Source organism: Pipistrellus hanaki (genome assembly GCF_964339955.1).
Source record: "Pipistrellus hanaki genome assembly, chromosome: 6".
Taxonomy (NCBI): domain Eukaryota; kingdom Metazoa; phylum Chordata; class Mammalia; order Chiroptera; family Vespertilionidae; genus Pipistrellus; species Pipistrellus hanaki.
Window position 1 is genome coordinate 38,815,144 of NC_140508.1, and position 23,433 is coordinate 38,838,576.

General features: G+C 56.7%; 1 protein-coding gene across 2 annotated transcripts in view; it reads left to right on the top strand.

Annotated features, from left to right (window-relative positions):
• Nucleotides 1–3,187: 3,187 nt before the first annotated feature.
• VSTM2L (V-set and transmembrane domain containing 2 like) overlaps nt 3,188–23,433 on the top strand; it is a 36,599-nt gene continuing 16,353 nt past the window's right edge. The window contains exon 1 of one of the 2 annotated variants that reach the window (XM_084888959.1): nt 3,188–3,574. In XM_084888959.1, coding sequence (XP_084745085.1) covers nt 3,454–3,574 — 121 coding nt within the window. In that variant the 5' untranslated portion in view covers nt 3,188–3,453. The remainder of the gene's footprint in view (nt 3,575–23,433) is intronic. The other variant, XM_084888958.1, reaches the window with a different exon arrangement.

Consider the following 23,433-nt stretch of genomic DNA (forward strand, 5'->3'; position numbering starts at 1 on the left):
TGGATCTAGTTTTGTTGTGGTTGGCTGTGTAACTCTGAGGAATTCACTCATCCTCTCTGGGTCTTAATTTCCTAAGCTGCAAAGAGGGTACATGGAATTAGACGTGCTTAGGTATTAGGCCAAAGAGCATGGGCCCTGCAATCAAACATATTATGGCTCTACACCTGTGTGACATTAGACAAGATTCTTAACCTCTCTGAGCATGTTTCCTTTTCTATTAATAATAATAGCCAACATGTATCATGGATTTTCTATGTGTCAGGCTGTTCTAAAACCTTTCCATGTAGCAAGTCATTTTAATTCACAATAATCATGTGACAGAGGCATTATTACCTCAGTTTTACAGATGAGAAGCTCAGGCACGGAAAGGTTAAGTAATTTGTCTAAGGTCACATGGCTAGCATGTGGCAGGCTTTAAAACTAGAGTCCAGCCAAAGCCGGTTTGGCTCAGTGGTAGAGCGTCGGTCTGCGGACTGAAGGGTCCCGGGTTCGATTCCGGTCAAGGGCATGTACATTGGTTGCGGGCACATCCCAGGCGGGCGGTGTGCAGGAGGCAGCTGGCCGATGTTTCTCTCTCATCGACATTTCTAGCTCTCTATCCCTTTCCCTTCCTCTCTGTTAAAAATCAATAAAATATATTTTTTTAAAAACAAAACAAAACAAAAACTAGAGTCCACACTTATAATCACACTGTTCTACTCTAGATGACCTGGATGTTCTGAAGTTCTCAGCATAGTGCTGGGTACACAGTGATGGGCCAGTAGAGGCTCAGAGACTCGGAGAAGGCAGCAGGCATTACTTTCTGTGAAAGACTCAGACTGGACCATGACCAACGGGGACTCGGCTAGATAGGAGAGAAGGCATGCATGCAAGCAGAGGGGAAACACTAGGAAGGGTAAGGACATGCTGAAGTTAGGGCATGTTCAGGAAGGGAACATGGAGGGAATTGTGCCTGGAGCATAGGTATATGCAGGAGGTGAGGCTGGAACCTTGATGCAAACTAAAGAAGCCAGGATTTCTCAAAGAAACAAGGTCATTGGAGGGGCTTGAGCCAAGCCATTACAGCACAAGCCTTTTCAAAGTCATAAAATCCCTGGAGGTCTGTCCTTGAAGGAATCTTAGAGGTTACTGGGTTCAGCCCTGTCCCAGACTATGAGGAGAAGGACTACTGAAGGTCAGCAAGTGGGTTCCTGGCCGAGCAGCAGTGTGTTCCCGGGCCTCCTTCCGCTGCGGCCCCCAGGCAATCACTTGTTTTCTCTTCTCTTTTCTAATCTCCTCTCTCTTCCTGTCTTCTTTCTTGACACCACCCCCTCACTCCCAATCTGTGGTTTGTGAGAAGAATGCCCTGAGCGCCAGTTTTGCCACCACATTCTCCTTCTCAGGCAGGAACTAAAAGAGTCCTAGGTATCAGTCTCGCACTGCTACGTGATCTTCAAGATTCTTAGTTTCTTCATCTTTATAATGGGGGCGGTGGAGTCCTTTTCATTGGGAGCCGGGCTCAAATGAATTAATAAATGAAAAAAAAAACCTTTTGTAGAATCCATGACAATTCTGTGTGGGAAGGAAGCGATTAGTAAATCAATTCGGAAAAACAAACAACAACAAAACCGACCATTTCCTCTGGTGAATGCGGGCCCCAGAAGCTGGTTAAACGGGCCAGGACCTGTCTGTGGTGCTGAAACAGAGCGGCGCCGCTGGTCCTATAGGGGCTGTCAGTTGTGTTGAAACATTACTTGTAAGTGCTCGACACTTCAGGAGACTGGCTAATTTTGAATGAAATGGATATTTGCTGGCGGCCACAGGCCCCATCGGGTGTCTGCCCGCCATAATATTAGGAGAGTGAGAGGACAGAGTAAAGACAGAGCGTTGGGGAGCAGTCCCCAGGGCTCTAACCCCATTCTCAAACTTGGGGCGCTGTCTACAATGCTATCCACAGGATACGCCTGTGATCTGGAAGGGAGAGCGGGGCGTCCGCGGTGCTGAACTCCGCGAGGGCTCCTGGGGACATCGATAGCTCTGTCCACGGTGCTGAATTCTCGCATCTAAGAGCCGGCGGAGGCGCAGTTCAGTCCGCGAGGCCTAAAGGCTGGTTGCTGGGTTGGCGCTGTCCTCCTCCGTAGTGCTGACCCCTCAGCAGAGCGGCCAGGAAATGGACCAAGGATGAGAGTGAAGGAGGGACCTACCTCGCCCCAGACTCACCATAGGATCTCGGAGAAGACACTTCTCTAATTTAATGTGCTTCCTCATCTTTTAGATGGGGCCGTGAGTCCACCCGTGTGTCTGTACTGAAAGTCTCTCCCAACAGCCCCAGTAAACCGGCCAGGGAAGGGATGAGAGGATCTAGTTGGATTCCTGCTCTTGTTTAATGAGAGTGGTTTCGCTAGTTATCCCCTCTCCCTGCCCTATTATTCCATTAGGCCAGTCGTTCTAAGAAGGGTGCTCTGGAGTCCAGAAGGGAGTGATCCGATCCACTAGAAGGAGCCGCAGCAGCTGGCCTACCTCACTCCCATTCTACAGACAGGAAAACTGAGTTCCAGAGAGGGGAACAACAACAATAATAAATATTGAGCTCTTGCCATGGCGGTGGCATTATGCTAAGTGCTTTAGACACACGTTTTCATAAATCCTCACCAACGACCTCTAGCTATTATTTCCATTTCTCAGAGGAAGACCAAGAGATTCAGACAGGGGTGGACACCAGGACATGATCACACACGATTCCAAAGGCTGCGGCAGGACTATCCCCAGGTCTCTTGGGCTCTGGCCCTGATTTCTACCCTTCCTCGCTGTCACCTCCACCCCGACCTGCCCCCGACCTCCCAACCCCCACCCCCCTACCACCACCACCCGGCACCGTCCTGCTAGCAAAGTTGTGGAGTCCCTCTGCGCTTTGGGTCTGGCGGCAGGTGGATTGGTTTCCTTTCTCATCCCGCTGGATAGTTATTTCTGCTTCTGAAGCCAGAATCGGGGATCCGGTTTTATGTTTTGAGGGAACCGGGTCCCTGGGGTGCCTTCCTCCGCCCCATCCCGCCCCCTACCTGTGCTCTGGGGCGGGGAAAGTTGAGGGTACCGCTTTAAAAATCCCAGCCTGGGCAAAACTTTGATGATAAATCAAGCCGCAGATCCCTCCGCCGCCGCCTGCCTCCTCGGGGCGGGAGGGAGGAGTGGGAAGGAGGGGGTGCGGCGGCGAGCAGCGCACGGTGGCCTTCCGCGGAAGGGAAGAGTCCCGCAGTCGGAGGCAGCCGGCTGGGCGTGCTCTCGCTGCCGGCAGCTGGGGCTGGGCCGGGGCCGGGCGAGGGCTGGAGCCGGGTCGGGTCGGGTTCAGCGGGAGAGGGGCAGAGGTCGCAGCCGGGCAGCCAGGCCGCACCCGGCAGGGGACGGCGGGCGCTGGGTCTGCGGTCTCCGGAGCCCCGATGTGAGGAGGCGGCGGCGCCCCTGGCCCGAGCGCGCACCATGGGAGCCCCGCTCGCGGTGGCGCTGGGCGCCCTCCACTACCTGGCACTTTTCCTGCAACTCGGCGGCGCCACGCGGCCCGCCGGCCACGCGCCCTGGGACAACCACGTCTCCGGCCACGGTGAGTTCGCCGCCGCCCCCGCGGACTTCCCCCACCGAACCCCACCCTGGCTGCGCGCTCCAACTTGGCGCTCCCCGGGCTCGAACCTGCGCTGGCCAGTGGCGGGAGTCCCAGGCGCCCTCTGCCGGGTCCACCGACCTGCCCCCCCCCCCCCCCCCCCCCCCCGCCACTTCCGCACTCCCGGCTATTCCTGCAGAGCAGGGGGCACCCCGTGCGCACCCGGGATCCGGCTCCCACGGAGAGCCCCTTCCTCCCCCCACCCCACACCCACTCTCGCTGATACACACACCTCCACGATCTCCACGATGCCCCGCCACGGGCACGCTCAGAGCCACACTCACTGCTTTCTCACACTCACAGCACCTACCCTCGCACATCTCCAGACACCTTTTCAGTTCCCCTCCTCACTCAGAAGCACTCACACTTATGCCCACTACACACACACACATCAGGCACTGTGCTGTCAGGCTCACACCCTGCCAGCTGGCACACACTCTGCACAACTCTTGCCTGCCCGCCCGCAGACATTCTGGCAAATACACATACACACTTGTGAACACACTTCGCTCATCCACCTCTCCTGCCCATCTGCCTTTCCCCTTTGTGGGTGTACCCCCACAGCTGCCCTTGCCCCCTCCCTCTCTTCACTTGTCCCTTATGCCACTAGGAAAGCTGGGGGGGGGGGGGAAAGGGGGGAGGCAGACTGCCTCTAGAGAACTGGTAGCCTGGGCTGCATCTGCCCCTGTGGGGTGGGTGTATCCCAGGGACCGAGGCTTGGGATCCCCTCAGAGACACTGGAATAGTTGGGATCGCTGCTTCCAGCCAAAGGCATAGAGGAGGAAAAAGGAAACCAGATGTTTTTGTCTGCCTCTGGGGGTGGGCAGGAAGCCCTGCCATCCCTCTATAGGGTACCACACGACTCACCATATCCCCTGCCTCGGAGGACTGAAATGTGGGAAATCACCTCCAGCCGCGGGAGCTGGGGAACAAGCATTCCCAGCACTAGTTGCCCAAGTGTCAGAGCTCATTCTACCCCGGAGGAATCCAAGTTGGCAGCAGAGTTAGATCATCTAAGGCGGCAGCTGTGGGGGCCCCTGGCCCCCGCGAGGCAGGCTGTGGTATGGGGCCAGCAGGGCGCAGGTAAAATGGAGACCCTTCCTCCATCCATTCCTTCCCTGCAGAGGCCCCCAATCTGGTGGGGGAAGCTGCAGCATCCGTGCTGGGCACTGCATGCTCAGGGCTGGGGTGGGGGCGGGGGGAGGTTTGCACAAAAGGCAGAGAACTGGGTGATTTATTCTTATGGGGAAGAGTAAGCTCTGGGACAGGGGTGAGGGCGTGGGGGTGGGGATAGCTAATGAGAGACAGCTTTGGCTGGACTGGGGTGGGACGCAGGAGTGGGGTTCTCCAGAGGGTGTGGGGGGCTTCCAAAGCTCTTCTTGGGGTCTCTCTTTTTGGACTGCTATGACTCCCTGCACCCTCCCTGCTTTACCAGGTTTGATAGTGACTGCTCTGTGTATCATTTATGCACCCTTCACATCCCTCATCTAATTTCCACCGGTCTGTTTGGAGCAATAGTAAATAGGAGGACTGTTATTCTGACCCTCAATTTACAGACGGAGAAGCCAAGAGAGGAGACGGGACTTGCCCAAGGTCACACAGTGAATGAGTGGCTGAGCTGGGACTGGCCCCAGGGTCTGTCGGAAAAGACAGCGCTTTTTTCCAGGACATTCATCTCCCTGTCAGATTCCCTCCATTCAAGGGAAACTGGGAATTCCTCCTTCCGCTCATTGCTCCGCTCATTTCCTTGGCAAGGTTGGAACTTAACTCTGGGAGGGTTTTCCAAGGAAGGGCTTTCCCGAGTTTGCAGTTCCGAGAGATCTGAGGACCAGACCCGGAGGACCTGGGTGGCACTCTCACTCTGAGTCCAGAGGTGGTCCCCTATAGGGGAGCGGGATTTGTCTTTTGTGTGGCACTTTCCACCGACCACTGGTGCCAGGTGTGCTTAGGGGCACAGCTCTGTCCACCAGCTGTAATGTCCCTCTGAACCCTGGAAAGGTCAGCTATGTGGCCCAGAGCAGGGGGGAGGTGGGGGCTGTAGCTGGAAAGGACGCGGCAGACTGCTGGGGAGCCGGACTTTTCTCACCCACTGCCGATGTGGCTCTGGGCAAGCGAGTCACCCCTTTGGGGCTCCTTTTGTCTCTCAGGAAACGAGGAGGCCAGGCAACTCCGCGGGGGCCGGACTGCCTTTCCCCAGCATCGCCAGGTTCAAAGTCACCAAGTCGTGGCTGCCGGGGAGCCCGCCACCACAGGAAGGGCTTGGAGCCACTCACTTAATCACAAAAAGAAACTGTTATTAATGATAGCGAGACGCGGTGAATAAGTGGGTCATGTCTAATAAGCCATTTGTGTTCAGGAGGAGAATACCAATTTGATAAAAGCTGTGTGTGCTGAAAAAGCCCAGAAATTGCTGTTTAGCAGATTGGAGCCTGATCGTTTCATTATTCCTGGGCTGCGCGTGTCCTCAGCTGATTCAGGAAGTGTGGCCGGGTTAGGAAGGTGTCTCTGTGCCTGGGGTGGGGGGTGGAGGCTGCAAGCAGGGGCTCCGGGGGAGAAGCCCACGGACTCCGACTGCTTGCTGGCCGCTCACCGCTCCAGCTCGATCTGAGCTGAGCCCGGCAGCCCAGCTAATGCCTTCCGCCTGCCCGGCCCGGGGCTTGTCACAGGGAGAGCCCATGGTCAGACGGGTCCTCAAGGACATTTGTCTCGCTTCCCACCTTGTGGCCTCCCTTCAGCCCACTTCGCAGAGAGCGTTTGGAAGGCATAAAGAATGAATTGGGGAACGCACGGTTATGCCTTTTAGGGAGGCATCAGGACTCCAGAGGCTGGTCCGTCCATCCATGTCTGCTCAGTAAATAGCAGCTATCTTGATTTTTTCTTATTAAAGAGGGTTAGCTCACTGCCATCAGCACAGTACGGGAGGGAGGAAAGGGAACTAACGCTTATGAAACACCTACTGTCTGCTAGTGGCTGCCAGATCCTGCCAGTGTGAAGTCACTAATGCCGACATTATTCACGGGAGGCTGGTGCTGGACAGAAGAGGACCCTGAGGTTCAGAGAGGACCAGTGACTTGCCCAAGGTCGCTGAGTCTGTGCAGAGAGCTGGAGGGCTGTGCCTCGGTTAAAGGTGTGCCCGGCCGTTCTGGGCCTGCCTGCTTCAGGACAGCCTTGAGGTGGGCTTGGCAGGTCATGTGATGAGACTTGTTCCCCTGCACAGTCCCTACCAAGCACCCCTCCCCCCTCCAGCTCCCTAGAGGACTGGCAAGGCAGTGGGTTCCCCCAAGAGAAACCAGAAAAATGACAGTATCTTGCTGAGGCCACGGGCAAGTTAGACAAAGTCAGCTGGGCTGTACTTCTCCATAATCTTTCCAGAGCCTGCTCAAGGCGGGAGTCCAGCGGGGGGGTCTTTGTGAGGATCTTTGCAGACCCCCTGCCTTGGAATCGCCCAGAGAGTTTATTAAATGCAGACCCAGGGTTTCCCCAGGCCCATTGGCCAAAATTATTGTTTATGGAACCCTGGAACCTGCATTTTAGTAAACTTCCCAGATGATTCTCCTGCAGCCCGGAGTTTGGGAGCCACTGTCTTAAGTATTCCCACAATAGCGGGCAGGACACTGCCGGGTGCCAGGAGCTGAGGGCTTGGTCTGGTTTTGCAAGAGAGGGAGAGGTCCAGGCTGGAGTAGGTATGTGGACCCTGAGAGGAGCCCCAGGGAGCCTTATACTGCAACTAACACCCATCCTCCCACCCCGCCCCCCACCCTGCCACACACCCACCCACACACACACACACTCACACACACACACACACACACACACAGGACAGCACCTTCAATTATTAATGCACCCCGGTGCAGACGAAGATCCTGACTTGGCCAGGTGCTTTGTCCATTGAGTGCATCGCTGTCCGGAGGTTCTCTGCTGCCAGGAGGGAGCACCGGGGCGCTGGGGGAGGGGTGGGAGCCACCGGGCCGTTTGGCAAACAGCCTGTGCACTGAGAAACGACCCTGGCTTTCTCGTGTTCCTTGAGAACTGTTGGTATCTCGCCGTCCGTCAGCTGGCTAGTTTGGTGGCTGGGAGACGGAGAAAATTGAACACTGTCTCCCGAAGGTTATGATGTTCAGAATGTGTCTGCCGTTGTCTTGGGTGTTAGTGATTATTCTATCAATTATGCCCGTAAACACTCTGCCTTGGGCTGAGGGCTTCCTGGCGTCCTGTGGGGAATTGGCCCTCACAAGCGGTTTTCCCCAAGTCCGTCACACCAATTGGCTTTGACACCTTGCCTATCAGCGGCTCCCGCGGCCTTTCCCCTGGCAAGGGGAACTGCGGGCGGCCAGCAGGATGGGGGATTCTGCTCATCACCATGGTGACAGCAGGGGTGTTGGGGAAATCTGCTACAAAGGGGGGGTGTGGGAAAGGTCCCTCTCAACCAGCTGCCAGGGCAGGAGGTGGAACCTTTGGAATAAATCACCAAAGCTCAGGCCCAGCCAGCAAGGCGCCTTGAACCATCTTCAACCCCTTTCACAGCGGGTAAGATTGAGGCCTCGGGCAAGAGGGCATTTCCCCGAAATGTCCTGGTAGGTCTTTGACCTTTGGAATCACCTTATCCCCGAGTCTGTACGAATTGGGGGCGGGGGGAATACATGGAAGCAAATGTTTGGTGTCATGGGAGGGCCTTACATGGCCTCATCTCATTTGGTCCCCGGAAGAAACCTAAGGGGGAGGACTTGTCCTGGAGGGGAGGTTGAAAGGCTTGCTCTAGGTCATGCAGGGAGCAGGTGTAGGAGCCTGAATCTGAACCCAGGAATGTGGCTCCAGCGGACGTGCTTTTCGTGCTGTTGAGGAGGGAGAGGGGAAGGGCCAGGGACCATGGTGACCTCCACATTCTGCACCGGGTGTCGGAGGGGAGCAGCAGCAGCAAACCTCAACCAAAACGCTGCCTCAGTGACCTGATCGCTGCCCTGGAGGCTGAGAAAATCAAAGGGGTGGGGAGGGGGGAGGAGTTGTGACAGTGACAGAGTGCCACATGAGGGTGGGTGTTGGAAGAGGGGCGAGGTGGCTGCATGAAGCCAGCCCACCTCCAGGTGCTTGGCCATGACTTCGAACTTTAGGGACCAAAGGAGTTATTGATGGGATTATGGCAAGGGTGAGCCTCCAAGGGAATTTGGGGCCAGCTGGGCACACAAGGGCCAGAATCTGGGCCCTCTCACTGCCCCCCCCCCACCTCCGCATTGTAATGACTGGGGGCTCCAGGGCAGGGACCGGTCAAGAGTCCCTCGTGTCCTGGCCCCCCCTACAATGCCCAGCACAGGGAGGTGGCAGGGAGTGAACAGATGGCAAGAAGCACAAGGCAGGGGTCTGAGGTCAGAATTCTTAAACTTTTGCTCTTTCCAAGTTAATACACGTCATTTTAATTTCATGGGGAATCCAGGTGTTTCAGTAGAAAAATCACAAGATTGGGACCCTTCCTCCTCCTCCTCCTGCCCATGGCAAGGACTTCTGGGGCGGGTAAGGCTGGTTCCACCTTGTGGTTGGCAGACCATGCCCAGCCCCCTGGGGTGTGTGAGATGCCTCAGCTTGGCGGGGAACGGGGTTTCAGGCTGTGTCCTCCGCTCTCAGACCCTGATGAGACTCTCCGATCCGGAAAAGGGTGGCGGTCTCACTAGGGGTAGACACCCACCTCTCCACCAGCCCTTCTTCAGGTCCCCCAGGGCCCCTGAGCGGGAGCGGGTCCTCCCGGAGAGACGATTTCAGGCGGACTCCAGACACACCTCTTCTGTTGTAATAGTTATGCATCTATTTTAATGTAGATTAGGAAAAGATAACCAGCACATTAAAGCTGTGATTTCACGGATATGATTGCTTAGAATGACGGTAATGGGGGATATTAAAAAATAGTGGGTTCGTTTATAGGAAAACATTAAGGTCATAAGAGTACAGGTGGTGCACAGGCGCGTCATGGATGGGAATGACAGGCCTGGGGATGTGCCGGCCCACAGGCCACCCCTCCCACCTCACGCTCCCTACTTGCTCAACTAAACCTGTAAACATATACCCATGAATTGTGCTAAGGAGCAGAGATGTAGCTCAGCCGGGAGAAGGGCACTCGGCCCCGGGCAGGGAGGGTGGTCAGCAGTGAACTGCTCATCACAGAGCGCACGCACGCTGGACCCCACCAGTTATTAGTTGGAGATGCTGCAAAGGGGATTCCTGCTTTATTTCCCCACGGAGCCAAAACTGGTGAAGTGGGCAGAAGCCGGAAGTCGGTGAGAGCTTAATAAAGCTCTGCCTGCCACACAGCATTCGGTGATGGGGCTGGGAGAAGGCCCGCGTGGGCGGAGGCTGCCTGGCCCCCACACGGGAGGAGGCGGGTGGGGCCCTTTGCCGCCCCGTGTGCAGGCGTGGGCGCAGCGACTCCCTTGTGACTTCACTTCAAGGTGAAGTGCTAGCGTGAAGGCCGGGAAATGGACCCTGGGTTTTTATCGGCCCTCCCCTACTCCGCCTTCTGGGTGGCTGGCAGGTCCTTGCCCCTCCCCGGGCCTCAGTTTCCCCACCTGAACCATGCTGAGTTCGCCCAAGCTCCAAGCCCCGTCCCTTTGTCCTCCAATCAGCAGGTGAGGGTGGGGCTGGTGTTGGCACAGAATTCCACCCAGTACTTGGCTCTCGGCTCTCAGTGGCCCTTGGGGGTCTGGGAGCTGAAATACCAGCCCGCGCTCATCTGGCATGTTCGGTGCCTCCCCCTCCCCCTCCTCCCTCTCCTGTAATCCCCTCTGGCTCTATGAGTAGCGCACTCCCATTCTACAGAGGAGGGCACTGAGGCTCCCGGGGACAATGCCACCTGCCCGAGGGCACACAGATGTTGAATGGCAACCCTAGACTTCAGCCCAGCTTGTGGGGCTCAGAGCTGGAGCTCCCGGCCGCTCATCTGTCCGCTCCCAGCTGCCAAGCAGGTGGGAGTGTGGGCAGGAGCTTTGTTCTGGAGCGCGCTCTGGCTCTGTCGTATCCTCTCGGGGTTCACAATGCCGACGTGCTGAGAAGGTTTGGCGGAAAGAGCAGGGGTCGGAGAGTCCGGGCTCCTAGATCTAAGTCCGGCCCAGTCACAGCGGGTGGGGAGCGGTGGGACCCGGGGCCACGCGTGTGACCCTGGGGGCACCCGCCTGGGTATTCTAGGAGGGGCGGGCGTTTCTGTCTGAGCCAGTGTGTGGAGTGAGTGTGTTTGGGTGGGAATGCGCCTGGGTGGTCCTTTAGCGTACGGGCCAGGCTGGTTTCCTCTGCCCAGTAGCCTCTGCTACAATGCCAGCCTCCCTGCCCTGCCCCCTGTGTGCACCCTCCCCTCCCCCCCAGCAAGCTGTTGCCCTTGGGACAGAGCATAGGGGCTCTGGGAGCATCTGGAGCTGGGAGAGGGGGGCCTCCCTCAGAGCTATCAATTAGGGGGGCTGACAGTGCCCATCTGTGGCAAATGCTCAGCTGTCCCTCATTCTCTTTCCCATGGTTTGTCTCTGTCTTTATCTGGGCCTCCCTCTCTCTCTCTCTCTTTCTGTCTCTGTCTCTGTCTCTATCTCTTCCTCTTTTGCTCTCTATCTTTGTCTTTAAATCTCTCTCCATCTTTCTTTGTTCCTTTCTCTGTGTCTGCTGTACCCATTTCCCTCCCTCTTCTCACCTCTGTCCTCTCTTTCTCTGCCTCTCTGCACACACACACTCACACACACACACTCTCTCTCTCTCTCTCTCACACACACACACACACACACACACCTTCTTCAGATGACATCTCGGATTATACATACATATATTCTGTGTATCATAATGACTTCCACACGGACAAGGCACTCAAGAAATGTCAGTTGAATGAATGAAGTGAATAGAAGAATGAACAACCAAATGATGACGCAACAAGGGACACTGGAGCTCATGTAGTCCCTAACTGCATTGGAGAACACAATCCTCCTGACAATCTGATGAAAACCGATCGTTGTTTTGCTGAGGGTTTGTGGAGGTGCCAAAGCCCCCCTGTGGTCCTCAGGAGAAGCAGCCTTCATTCCACCAGGGGGGAAACTGAGGCCCAGAGAAGAGCCAGGACTGGCCCCAAGGCACAGGGCAGGTGTGCAGCAGGGCCAGGCGTCGACCTGGAGCCTTCCCTTCCCCCAGAGGCCTCCCTCTCACGTGACCTGGGGCAGCCCCTGGAACAAAGCTTCATTCACTTTCCCCAGCGAGGACCCCTTGGTGAGTGAGTGTCTTCAGGGGGTGGGTGTTGGGGAGCGACAATGGAGGACAGAAAACCAGAGGGGAGAGCCCAGGAAATGCATGGGAAGGTGAGTCATCCCAAGGGAGGTCCCTGTAGGTTTCCAGTGAGAATGGTTGCCGTGTCCTGGTGCAGTCAGGGAAGACTTCCTGGGGGAGGTGGGCTCTTTCTCAGCCAGGATCCAGGGGCCTCCAGGGCTGAGAGCCTGGCCTGACTGCCTGGGTCTGGGAGGGGCTCCATTTGGAGAGCCGCATGTGTCTGGCAAAGCAGACCGGAGAGCTTGGTCTTGATCTCCAGGGCAGGGAAAGCCTGGGAAGACTGCTGAGTGGGGAGGGGAAAGGCGTGGCTGGTGTTTGGCTGGGCGTGGCCGTGTAGTGGAGTGGTAAGGGGCTTGGAGGCTGGAGTGGCTGCCAGAGGAGGAGCTGCTCCCAGGGGAAAGGGCTGGGTCTGTGGACTCAGGGTGCTGGGCTGGCCACAGTGCCGGGGAGGAGGGAGATGTGGGTGCATAGTGTGCGTGCTGGGCGTACAGAACACTGGTGTTCTGCCTCGTGCTTGAGCACACCCGGCTTCTTCCTCCTCAGGGCCTCTTCCAGAGCGTTTTCCTCCCCTGGCAGCCTCTTTTCCGACCTCTCCTGCCTTCTCCCTCTCTCCTTCATGCTTCATGTAGCTCCTCAGAGAGGCCCGTGACCTCCTGTCAGAGCCTCATCGTGACCGCCCCTGGAGGCACCCCAGGCGTCCAGCCACAGACCCATCTTGCAGAGGGGAAACTGAGGCCCAGAGAGGTACAGCGGGCCAGGGGCCCCACACCTCGTTCAGAGCAAAGAGGCAAAGCCTAAACTGTTTCCTCTCAGCCATGGCATGTGAAGGGTGTCTCTTGGAGTTGGGGGGTCTTAATTGACCCCCCCCCCCTTTCTTAGAACCCGCAGGCTTGGTTCCCCGTGGAGGGCAGGGAAGGCAAGAGCAGGGGGCAGAGTGTCTGTTTTGCTTTGTGAGGTTTTAAAAAAATCATTTCCAGCCTCAGAGGCGGCAGCAATTACGGCCAGCTCGCTGGGGAGCTGTTTGCTGGCTGTCATCGGCCAGAGAAAGGGTCCCTAATGGAGGCCGGCGGCCAGAGCGCATGGCAGTGGAAATAGCGCTCAAAACGAAGCAGCACTAATGGTCCCAGGCAGGCGGAGGCCGGGGAGGGGGAGGGCAGGCTGGCTGTCAGCTGATGGGAGGGAGGCTGCTGGAGCAGGGGCTCTGCGGCGATGCACCAGCTGGTCTCTTTATGGCCCTGGAGACCCCAGGAGCCGTCCCTGACCTCCAGCTAGGTGCTGGGAGCCCAAGCCCCACCCTGCTCTGCTTCTGCTGCTGCTGCTGTTAAAGCCCCTCCCAGGCAGGGGAAACAGTGAGTGCAAAGGCCCTAGGAGGGGCAGAGCCTTCCACCGGTTCTAGAATAGTCCTTGCGTTGGAAAAGGCCAGGCTAGTCTCCAGGTGAGGAAGGGGAGGTGGGATCTTTGGGGATGGAAGCCAGAGTGAGACCTCCCAGGGGAGAGGCCGCGTAAATAGCAGCCTGGCCATCACCACCAGGATAAGGCTCCACGGAGCCCCCTGCTGTGACAGACACAGGAATGCAGGAGCCTGTGGAGTCCCCATTGCACCCATTTTACAGAGGAGCAGATTGAGGCTCAGAGATTGGCCCACCACGAGAAAGTGTAGTTGGGGTTCAAATCTGGCTCAGCCCGAGCCCACATATTTACTGCTGCAGCCTTGAGGCTTCCCAAGCACCCCTGGGCAGGAGGGGGAGGGGCTCCCCCCCGGGCCAGGCCTGGCGGGGAGGGAAGGGCAGCATGGCCACTCTGCCCTCTGCCGGTGCCTTCTGGGATCTGCCCCAGTTCTCCCCTCCTCCTGGTCTCTGCACCTGGCTTTCTGGTGCCCTCACCTCTGCCTCTCCCCTCTGCTCTGTCCCCAGGGTGCCTCCCCACATCTCTCCCTTTCCTTTCTCCTCAGTGGATCGGGGAGGGGGGTATGCCTTTCTGGGGTTCTGGGACCCCTGCTTATCCCTGTGGCTGATGCGTCCTCCTTTGCTTCCTCTGTTCACCCCCTCTCTGCCTCTGGCAGGCAGCCTGGACACGTACATGCCTGGGCTCTGGGGTCAGACAGGCATGGGCTCCAATCCTGGCCCCAGGCCACCTCTCTGAGCCTCACTAGCCATCCGTGCGATGGGCTCGCCCATTGGCTTGGCAGGACGTGCGGGTGAGGATGAGGAGAAAGGCCTGTGTGCCTTCCCCCGCCCCCGGATTCCTGCACATTCCCACACTTGCCTCTCTCCCTCCCAAACCCTTTTCCTCCCTGTAGCTCAGACGTGTGGGAAGCGGAGGCGGGAATTCCACGGGGGAAACCTGCTCCACTCCCACACGCCTGCAAGTGCCAGGATAGTTTCACTCTCCTCCGATCTTCCCAGATTTGCAGTTCCACTGCCGTCTCCCTCCATATGTGCCCGTGGCCTTGGGAGGCACCCTGCCCCCAGCCCCCGGTGCCAGCGCTGCCCTCCTGGCTGTGTCAGGGCCGCCTGGCAGGGCACCCTGGCCAGTCCCCTCCCTCTCTGTGTCTCAGTTTCCCCACCTGTAAGGAGCAGGAGGATAGTGGCTCCTTTCCAGGTTTTTTTTTTTTTTTGGGGGGGGGGATTCGGTGAGAGATTTTATTTTGTTCAGGAAACAATTCTATAAAAAGGAATGAAATATGATAGTATGTGCTACAATGTGGATGAGCCTCAGAAGCATTATGCTAAGGGAAAAAAGCCAATCCCGAAAGACCATAGACTTTATGAGTCCATTTATGTGAACTATCCAGCACAGGCAACGCCACAGCCACAGGAGGGCTGGGGAGTGACTGCTTAATGGGGCCAGGGAGGGGGGTGGGCGGGATGAAATGTTTTGGGCAAGATGGAGGGGATGGTTACACAATACTGCGAATGCACTAAATGCCACTGATTTGTGACTTTAAGATGGTTAATTTTATGTTATGTGTATTTCATTTAAATTGAAACTAATTAACTAAGGAAACACCTCTATAGCATACAGTCTGTGCCCGGCAGTCCACTTCATATATCTTAACACATTTAATCCTTACAGCAACCTTTGGAGTAGTTATCATTATCCCCATTTTGATAACCAGATGAGGAAATTGAGACACAGCATCACCAGGTACTGTACTTAGTGCACAGCAGATGCTCAAACATGTCAGCTGTTTTAGTTGTTATTGGGCTGAGCAGGGGCCCCTCCCCTGGAGTGACGGTGCCTGTGTGTGTGCCTAGACCTCAGCAGTGGTTCTGAGGCGCCACTGGGCCCCGAACCCTGAAACAGGCTCCTCGCGTGTATTAGTTTACGTCCTCCTCCACATCAGCCTTTAAGCCACGCCACACATGGGACCCAAAGCTCAGAGAAGTGCAGCCACTGACACGAAGCCACACAGCAAGTCAGGGCGAGCTGCCCCTGGCGTCCTCGCCTGGAAACCCTGGGCTCCACCCTCCCCGCTCCCTCTCCTTCCTCCTGGTCCTCCCCCTGAAGCCCACACAGCAGCACTCCCGTGCACCGGGCATGGTCTGAGGACCCTCGGGCTGTGTGGGTCAGGGGGTCCCGATTGGGAGGTGGGGGGAGAAGGTTGGGCCCCATGTAGAAGAGTAAACAGCTCCCACCAGGGCCAGCGCTTCTTTGATGTCTCCTATCTCATTTAGAATTCATAAAGTCTGTACTGTGTTCCGTAATATATTCATGTTTGTTTTAAGACGAAAATAATGTTCTTTCCCCGTTCGGGGGAGGGAAATCAATGCCTCGGGAAGTGCCGTAAGGGCGTCCTCCGTTCATTGCTTTGTTCCTTCATCCTGCGAGCACACACTCGGACCTCCTGGCTCCTAGCATGTTAGTCCTCACCATCCTCACCATCCTCACCATCCTCACCGTCCTCACCATCCTCACCATCCTCACCGTCCTCACCGTCCTCACCATCCTCACCATCCTCACCGTCCTCACCGTCCTCACCGTCCTCACCGTCCTCACCATCCTCACCATCCTCACCGTCCTCACCGTCCTCACCATCCTCACCGTCCTCACCGTCCTCACCATCCTCACCATCCTCACCATCCTCACCATCCTCTCCGTCCTCACCGTCCTCACCGTCCTCACCGTCCTCACCGTCCTCACCGTCCTCACCGTCCTCACCGTCCTCACCGTCCTCACCGTCCTCACCGTCCTCACCGTCCTCACCGTCCTCACCGTCCTCACCGTCCTCACCATCCTCACCGTCCTCACCGTCCTCACCGTCCTCACCATCCTCACCATCCTCACCGTCCTCACCGTCCTCACCGTCCTCACCATCCTCACCATCCTCACCGTCCTCACCGTCCTCACCGTCCTCACCGTCCTCACCATCCTCACCATCCTCACCATCCTCACCATCCTCACCATCCTCACCGTCCTCACCATCCTCACAGTCCTCACCGTCCTCACCATCCTCACCATCCTCACCGTCCTCACCATCCTCACCGTCCTCACCGTCCTCACCGTCCTCACCATCCTCACCGTCCTCACCGTCCTCACCATCCTCACCGTCCTCACCATCCTCACCATCCTCACCATCCTCACCGTCCTCACCATCCTCACCGTCCTCACCGTCCTCACCGTCCTCACCGTCCTCACCGTCCTCACCATCCTCACCGTCCTCACCGTCCTCACCGTCCTCACCATCCTCACCGTCCTCACCGTCCTCACCGTCCTCACCGTCCTCACCGTCCTCACCATCCTCACCGTCCTCACCGTCCTCACCGTCCTCACCATCCTCACCATCCTCACCGTCCTCACCGTCCTCACCGTCCTCACCATCCTCACCATCCTCACCATCCTCACCGTCCTCACCATCCTCACCGTCCTCACCACCCTCACCGTCCTCACCATCCTCACCATCCTCACCATCCTCACCGTCCTCACCGTCCTCACCGTCCTCACCGTCCTCACCGTCCTCACCATCCTCACCATCCTCACCGTCCTCACCGTCCTCACCATCCTCACCGTCCTCACCGTCCTCACCATCCTCACCGTCCTCACCATCCTCACCATCCTCACCGTCCTCACCATCCTCACCGTCCTCACCGTCCTCACCGTCCTCACCGTCCTCACCGTCCTCACCGTCCTCACCGTCCTCACCATCCTCACCGTCCTCACCGTCCTCACCGTCCTCACCGTCCTCACCGTCCTCACCGCGCGGAGGCTCGGGGAGCCCTGTGGGGAGTCAGAAGGGTGCGGCGCCGTCAGCCAGACGGGAAGGCTCGGTGGGATCCTGGTAGGTGAGCGGCTGGGAAGGCTACCCAGTGGCCCAGGAAGCCAGAGCCCGTGGTGGAGGGGGTGGTGGCCGAGGTGGCTGCCCGCTGGCGTCCGCCTCCAGCAGGACCTGCCTCCAAACCCCTTCTCCGAGAAGAACGGCTCTGCTCCGTGTTTGACACCTCGCTCTCGCCCGGCTCCCTTGCTAATGAGAGAACCTGGAGACGGAGGCTGGCAGCCTCCAATAAACCACCTTTCCTGCCTGGAATTTACAAACGTCGTTCGGTTTTCATAGTGTTTATTTTTACACTTACCCTCTATTTATGGCAAGTGATGCTGATTTTCTGTTTATGGCAGTAATAAAAGTCTCCTTTTAAGCTGAAATTTTTTTTTTTTAAGTAAAAAGGGAAAGAGGCTTTGAAAATAAACATCAAGTGGATGACAGTGCAGGTGGTACGGGGATTCTGCAGAGACTGTGGGGGTGGCCCCGAAAGGTCCAACTTGGGAAGCCCTCTCTCTGGTATGTCCTTTCCTGTTCTGAGTTTCCTCCGGGTTGTTCAAACCCCACTCAAGTTCAAGCGTGCCCCCTCCTCCAAGAAGCCTTCCCTGACCCTCCAGGCACACACGGGTTGGCCTGGCCCCTCCTAGCACCGGCGCCTGCGTGGCTGTGTGACTGGTGCACACCCTGGACAACTGGGGATCTGGATTCAGTCCCAGCCATTCGCTGTCCACACAGCAGTCACTGGCGTGTGTCTCCGGGGGGCTGTGGGCTCCTAGAGGGGCAGGGCCTGGTCTGAGCCTTTTGGAAGCCCAGCAGCATGGAGCTGGTCCTGTGGGGGGCCATTCCCGAGCTTCTGCTGCATGCCGAGACCAGCGTATCTCCACTCAGCACCGCAGCTCTGCAGGCTTTTGTACACAATGCCTCCCTCTCCGCTCCCGGAGAAGAGGAAATGTGTCCACTCCCAGATGAAACAACCTTTCATCCAGGCACAACCTCGACTCCTCTTGCTGCAGGCAGCCTGCCAGGGCCCGGGAGGGAACAAAGAGAAGCTCAGGGCCTCCCCTGGCCCATCGAGGGGAGGGCAGTCACTCTGCACCCATCCCTGGGGAGAGGGGGTGGGGCTCGCTGTGGCTGTGGCTGTGGCCTGCCTTCTCAGTCCCTGGGGGCTTTTCCATCAGCTTATCTAGGTTCTTCCCTAATGGACATTTACATCGCCTGATTTCAGGGGTGCAGTGAGATTTCTGATGAGCTGGGTGTCATTGGACACCCCTCTGTGGCCCTTCCCCCTATCCTGCCTCCCCCTGGGAGTTAAGGTGGCCACACACGCTTCCAGCCCAGCACCCAGCTGTGCCTGACACAGAGCAGGCAGGCTGGCTCTCTGGAAAATGGCCCCCACAGAGTCACACTCTTTACTGTTGAAGGGGGGGCAGGAGCTTCAAGAGGACTCAGGTTTTGGCTGGGAAACTTTGTGGTCCACCTTGGGGTTGAAATCTGACTTTGTTCCTTCGTGCTGTGTGGCGTCAGGCACCAACACAGCCTCTCTGAGTCTTGGTCCTCCTGTGAAATGGGGCTGACCATGAAGAGGACCACTTGCCGAAACCGGTTTGGCTCAGTGGATAGAGCATCAGCCTGCGGACTGAAAGATCCCAGGTTCAATTCTGGTCAAGGGCATGTACCATGGTTGCGGGCATATCCCCAGTAGGGTGGGATGATTCTCTCTCATTTATGCTTCTAACTCTCTATCCCTTTCTCTTCCTCTCTGAACAAAAAAAAAAAAAAAAAAAAAAAAAAATCAATAAAATATATTTAAAAATAAAATAAAATAAAAATGAAGAGGACCACTGGCCCTGGCTGGTGTGGCCCAGTGGCTTGAGTGTCGTCTCATGCCGTTTGGGGTGTGGGAAGGAGGCAATGGATCGATGTTTCCCTCTCACATCGATGTTTCTCTCTCTCCCTCCCTCTCCCTTCCTTTCTCTTAAAAAATCGATCAAACACATTTTTAAAAGTAGAGCCACCTCCTGAGGTCTTTGGGAGGATGGCGTGGGTCCTGGGTGCGGTGTCCACACAGAGGCGGGTTTCCTTCCTTCTGAGCCGGGCGGGGGACTGGCCACGCCGGCCCCAGGTCCTCTGAGCCTCCGTTTCTCCACCTGTAGTAACGGGACAGTGACCCCTGCTCCGAGGATTGCTGTGAGGGTTTTGTGGGATCAGGCACATCAGCTTTCTGGCCTCTGCCCAGAAGGATGACCCGCAGGGTTGATGGGGCTGGTCCGTGGACCTCAAGGTCCGACCGGGTGGGGAGCCGCCAGTACAGCAGCCACGGCCCTTCCTGCATGGCCGCCATTTGTTCATTCCCGTTTCGTTCGTGGTTGCACTTCGCATGACAGCTTTACGGGCCCTCTGGGGAGCTGCCAGCTGGCCTATCAGTTTGGCTGGGCCAGGCCAGCGTGGGCACCAGTGGTCATGAGGGCCACAAGGGGGGAGGGCGAGGAGGGGCTGTCCTGCTGGGGCCTCATCAGGGCCTCCCGGGTTGCCTGTGCCCACATGTCTGTCCCCGTCCCTCCTCGTATGAGTGCAGTCTCCCCGAAAATTAGTCTGGCAAACAGTAGGTGCCCAGTAAATGTTGCGTGAATGAACCACTGTGTGAATGAATGATGTCTATCTTTTTTGTTTTCTTTCTCTTACAGTCTCTAACGTAAGTTCTCTGGGTTTCTGTCTGACCTTTCTTTCTTTGTAAATTTTTTTTTAAATTATTATTTATTTCAGAGAGGAAGAGAGAGGGAGAGATAGGAACATCAATGATGAGAGAGAATCATTGATCGTCTGCCTTCTGCATGCCTCACATTGGGGCATGTGCCTGACGGGGAATCGAACCATGACCTCCTGGTTCATAGGTCGACGCTCAACCACTGAGCCATGCAGCCGGGTTCTTTCTTTCTTTCTTTAACAAATGCTTAGTAGCACCTCCTACGTGCCTGCTCCATGCTGGGCAGTGCAGGGGCCCTGTCCTGGGGAAGCTCCCAGGGGACGGGGAGAGACAGACACTCAGTCTCGTCCTCTAACACTTCCTAGTGGGGCAGGGAGGGGAGGACCCGGAGACTCCGGGGACACCAAGGAGGGCCTGGGCGGCGGTAACCAAGGGCCCCAGGGCCACACTGGTTCTCTCTGCTCGCTTCCCTTTGCCTCTCTCACCTCCCACTCCGCCACTAGCCCCCTGCTCTCACTCTGGCAGAGGCAGATGGGTGGGCAGGGGTCTAGCTCCTGCGGGCTTCCTGGAGGAAGCAGCCTCACACCAGAACTTTGAAGGTGGGAACAGCAGGGAAGACTGTGCAGAGGGAAAGGAGATTTGAGGCTGAACCAGAGGAATCTGAACTCAGAGACAGAGGGAGCTGGGGCAAAAGCTGGGACTGCCTTTGTCGGACAAACCCCTTTGGGGCTTAGTGAGTCCCGCTGGTTGCCTGGGGGAGACATGAGGAAGCAGAGGGATGAGAGGCCGTGGGGCCCGGGTGTGAATGAAATACAGATGCTGTGACCACTGCATAACCTAATGAGGCTACAGAGAGGCATCGTTGAAATCTTTCTTGGGAGAGAATTTTGAGCTAGGAGGTGAGAGAAAGCAGTGTTGTTTCTTGAGCACCTGCTATGTGCATGGGGCGTGTGTTGCCTTGTGTAATCTTCCCTGTGTCCCCTCATTCTCTCCTTTATGTGATAAAGAATCTGAGGCTCAGAGAGGTAGACAGGCTTGTCTGGTCACACAGCTAGGGGGTAGAGGAAACAAGACTTGAACCCAGACCTGAAGGCAAAGCCCTGGGTATCCTAGGGTCCAGGAGGTTTGGAAGAAGGGCGGGTGAGCTCTCCCAGGTCACCCCTGCCTTTCCAGAAGCCCAACTGAGGGGCTGCGCTAGGGCCACGAGCTCTTTCCTGCAGGTGATGCCCTGATAACTGGGGGGGGGGGGGGTTAATACCTCCCACCCCCATTAAAAGCAGAAAGGAAGCCCTAAGTGGCTTGGCTCAGTGGATAGAGCATCTGCCTGCGGACTGAAGGGGCCCGGGTTCGATTCCAGTCAAGGGCATGTACCTTGGTTGTGGGCACATCCCGAGTGGGGGGGGGGGGCGTGCAGGAAGCAGCTGATTTCTCATAGATGTTTCTAACTCTCTATCTCCTTCCCTCTCTGTAAAAGCAGGAAGGAAGATGTTGCATACAATCAAGCCTCTTCCTCCTTTTCCTGCAGAACCCTAATTTGCGACAGTGGTTTTAATTGTCTTCTCAGCAAGCCCAGCCCTGCTAGGGCCCTGGGGCTGGAGAACACAATCATGTCCTTCTCAAAAATCTATAATTGTACCTGCCTCCCCAGGGGCTGGCTGTGAGGAGTCACCTGGCCGGGAGGAGGGCTCAGGGACAGAAGGAAATCCAAGAGGAGACATGGATTTTATGTCCTAAACTCAGCAGGGATGCTCTTGTGGAGATTGGGGGGTGGCTGGAGGGAGGAGGTGCGGGTAGGGGATCGGGAAAAAGAGCTGCAGGAGCAAGTTCTAGAAATTACTGGCGTCCACTCTAGAGCCCTCTAGACCTGGGTGCAGATGTAACCACCTGCTCACTCTGAACCTCTCTGAGCCTCCGTCTTCCCACCTGGAAATGGGGCATCGTAACGATCACACCTGCGCCTTAGCATGATGGTGGGAACATGAGAAACGTGTGTAAAGGGCTTGGCTCAGTGCCCGCCACAAACCAAGGACTCCGTATGTATGTTATTGCAGCAGCATCACCAGAATCCGGGCAGGCCACCTACCGGTTTCTGGTGCTGACAGGACGTTTCCACCCACAGGGTTAGGAGAGGGAGCGAGAGCCTCTCGCCACTTAGCGCTGCCACTTCCGGGGGAGGAGCGGGGCCGCCCTGGTCCGTTAGGAAGCCGATGCAGACGTGTGGAGCCTGGCGGCTGAATTTCACCTGATAATTCGGGCCAGATTCTGAGGCTGATGGGTCCCTGGGTCTCAGGCACATCTGCTGGTCAGATGTAGGTTCAAAACCCAGTTCTGTGAATCTCGGGCCAGTCATGTCACCTTTCTGAGCCTCGTTTCCCTCGTCTGTCGAAGGGCAGTGAGTGGATTAGAGACTGTGTCTGCCTGGTGCTAGGATGCTCAATGAATGTTGTGCATTTTTTTTTTTTTCAACAAGGACTCTGGCTGCTGCTGCTTCTTCTTCTTCTTCTTCTTCTTCTTCTTCTTCTTCTTCTTCTTCTTTAAACATTTATTTATTTCATGTCACAAGCAGCGTGTGCTTGTTACCAGGAAATGAGAAACATAAGCACAATTAAAAATGTTAAATGCCCATATTTCTATTTACACAAAAATGTCTACTTTCAAACACACCTTCCAGGATCCTGTGTGCGCTTGATGGCTTTCCCTCCTTATTGCCTTGGATCAAACACTCCTTTCTTCTTGCCTCTGCCACCTGTCCTTCAGGGCCCGGCTGACATGCCACCTCCTCTTCCTCCCTCAAGCTTCCTTCCCCCAAGGAGCAGTGACCCGCCCCTCAGATTGCCTAAGCTGGTGGGGTTCTCCAACCATGAATCCTAATCCCCATGGAAGCTCAGAGAGGAGGGAAGTTTCTCCCACAGTCACACAGCAGGTCTCCTGCAAACACAGGCTCAGTTCTCCATTCCTGGCTCCCAGGCTGGCGCTCAAGGTGCTGGGCGGTGCCTGGCACAGGCCTTCATGTTGCCACCGGTGAACAGGGAGGCGCAGATATGCCATCCACTGCCCAGAGCCTCCGTTTCTCCACTTGTCCTGAGACATCCTGCCCTCTTCACCACTAAGGTGAAGTGGATCCTGAGGGGCCCTCCCCTCCCCACCCCTAGAGGGTCCGAGGGGATTGGAGAGAATCTGCGACCAGAGCCCACACCCACAGCCAACTCACCTGGCTACAGAGTCTTGGAGCCAGACTCTCTCTCTCTGTGCCTTCTGACCAAAAGCCACCCCTGCCCACTGCTGACTCAGGACTGCCTGGGCACCACCTCCTCCAGGCAGCCTCCCCGGGGGCCTCAGGCTGGTGGCACGTCTCCTCTGTGCCTGCCCAGGCCTTGCGCTCAGAACCAAACAGACCCCCTCTAGCCCCACAGGACCCTGGAAGGCTGGCCGTTTTAGATTGTTTCTCTTTAAGGAAAAAGAGCTCTTCAGCCAAAAAGAATGTGAATTCACGGGATAAGAAGGGTCTTGGGAGTCAGACAAGCCTGGGTTCAAATCCAGACTCTACGCGTGGCCTTGGGAGGG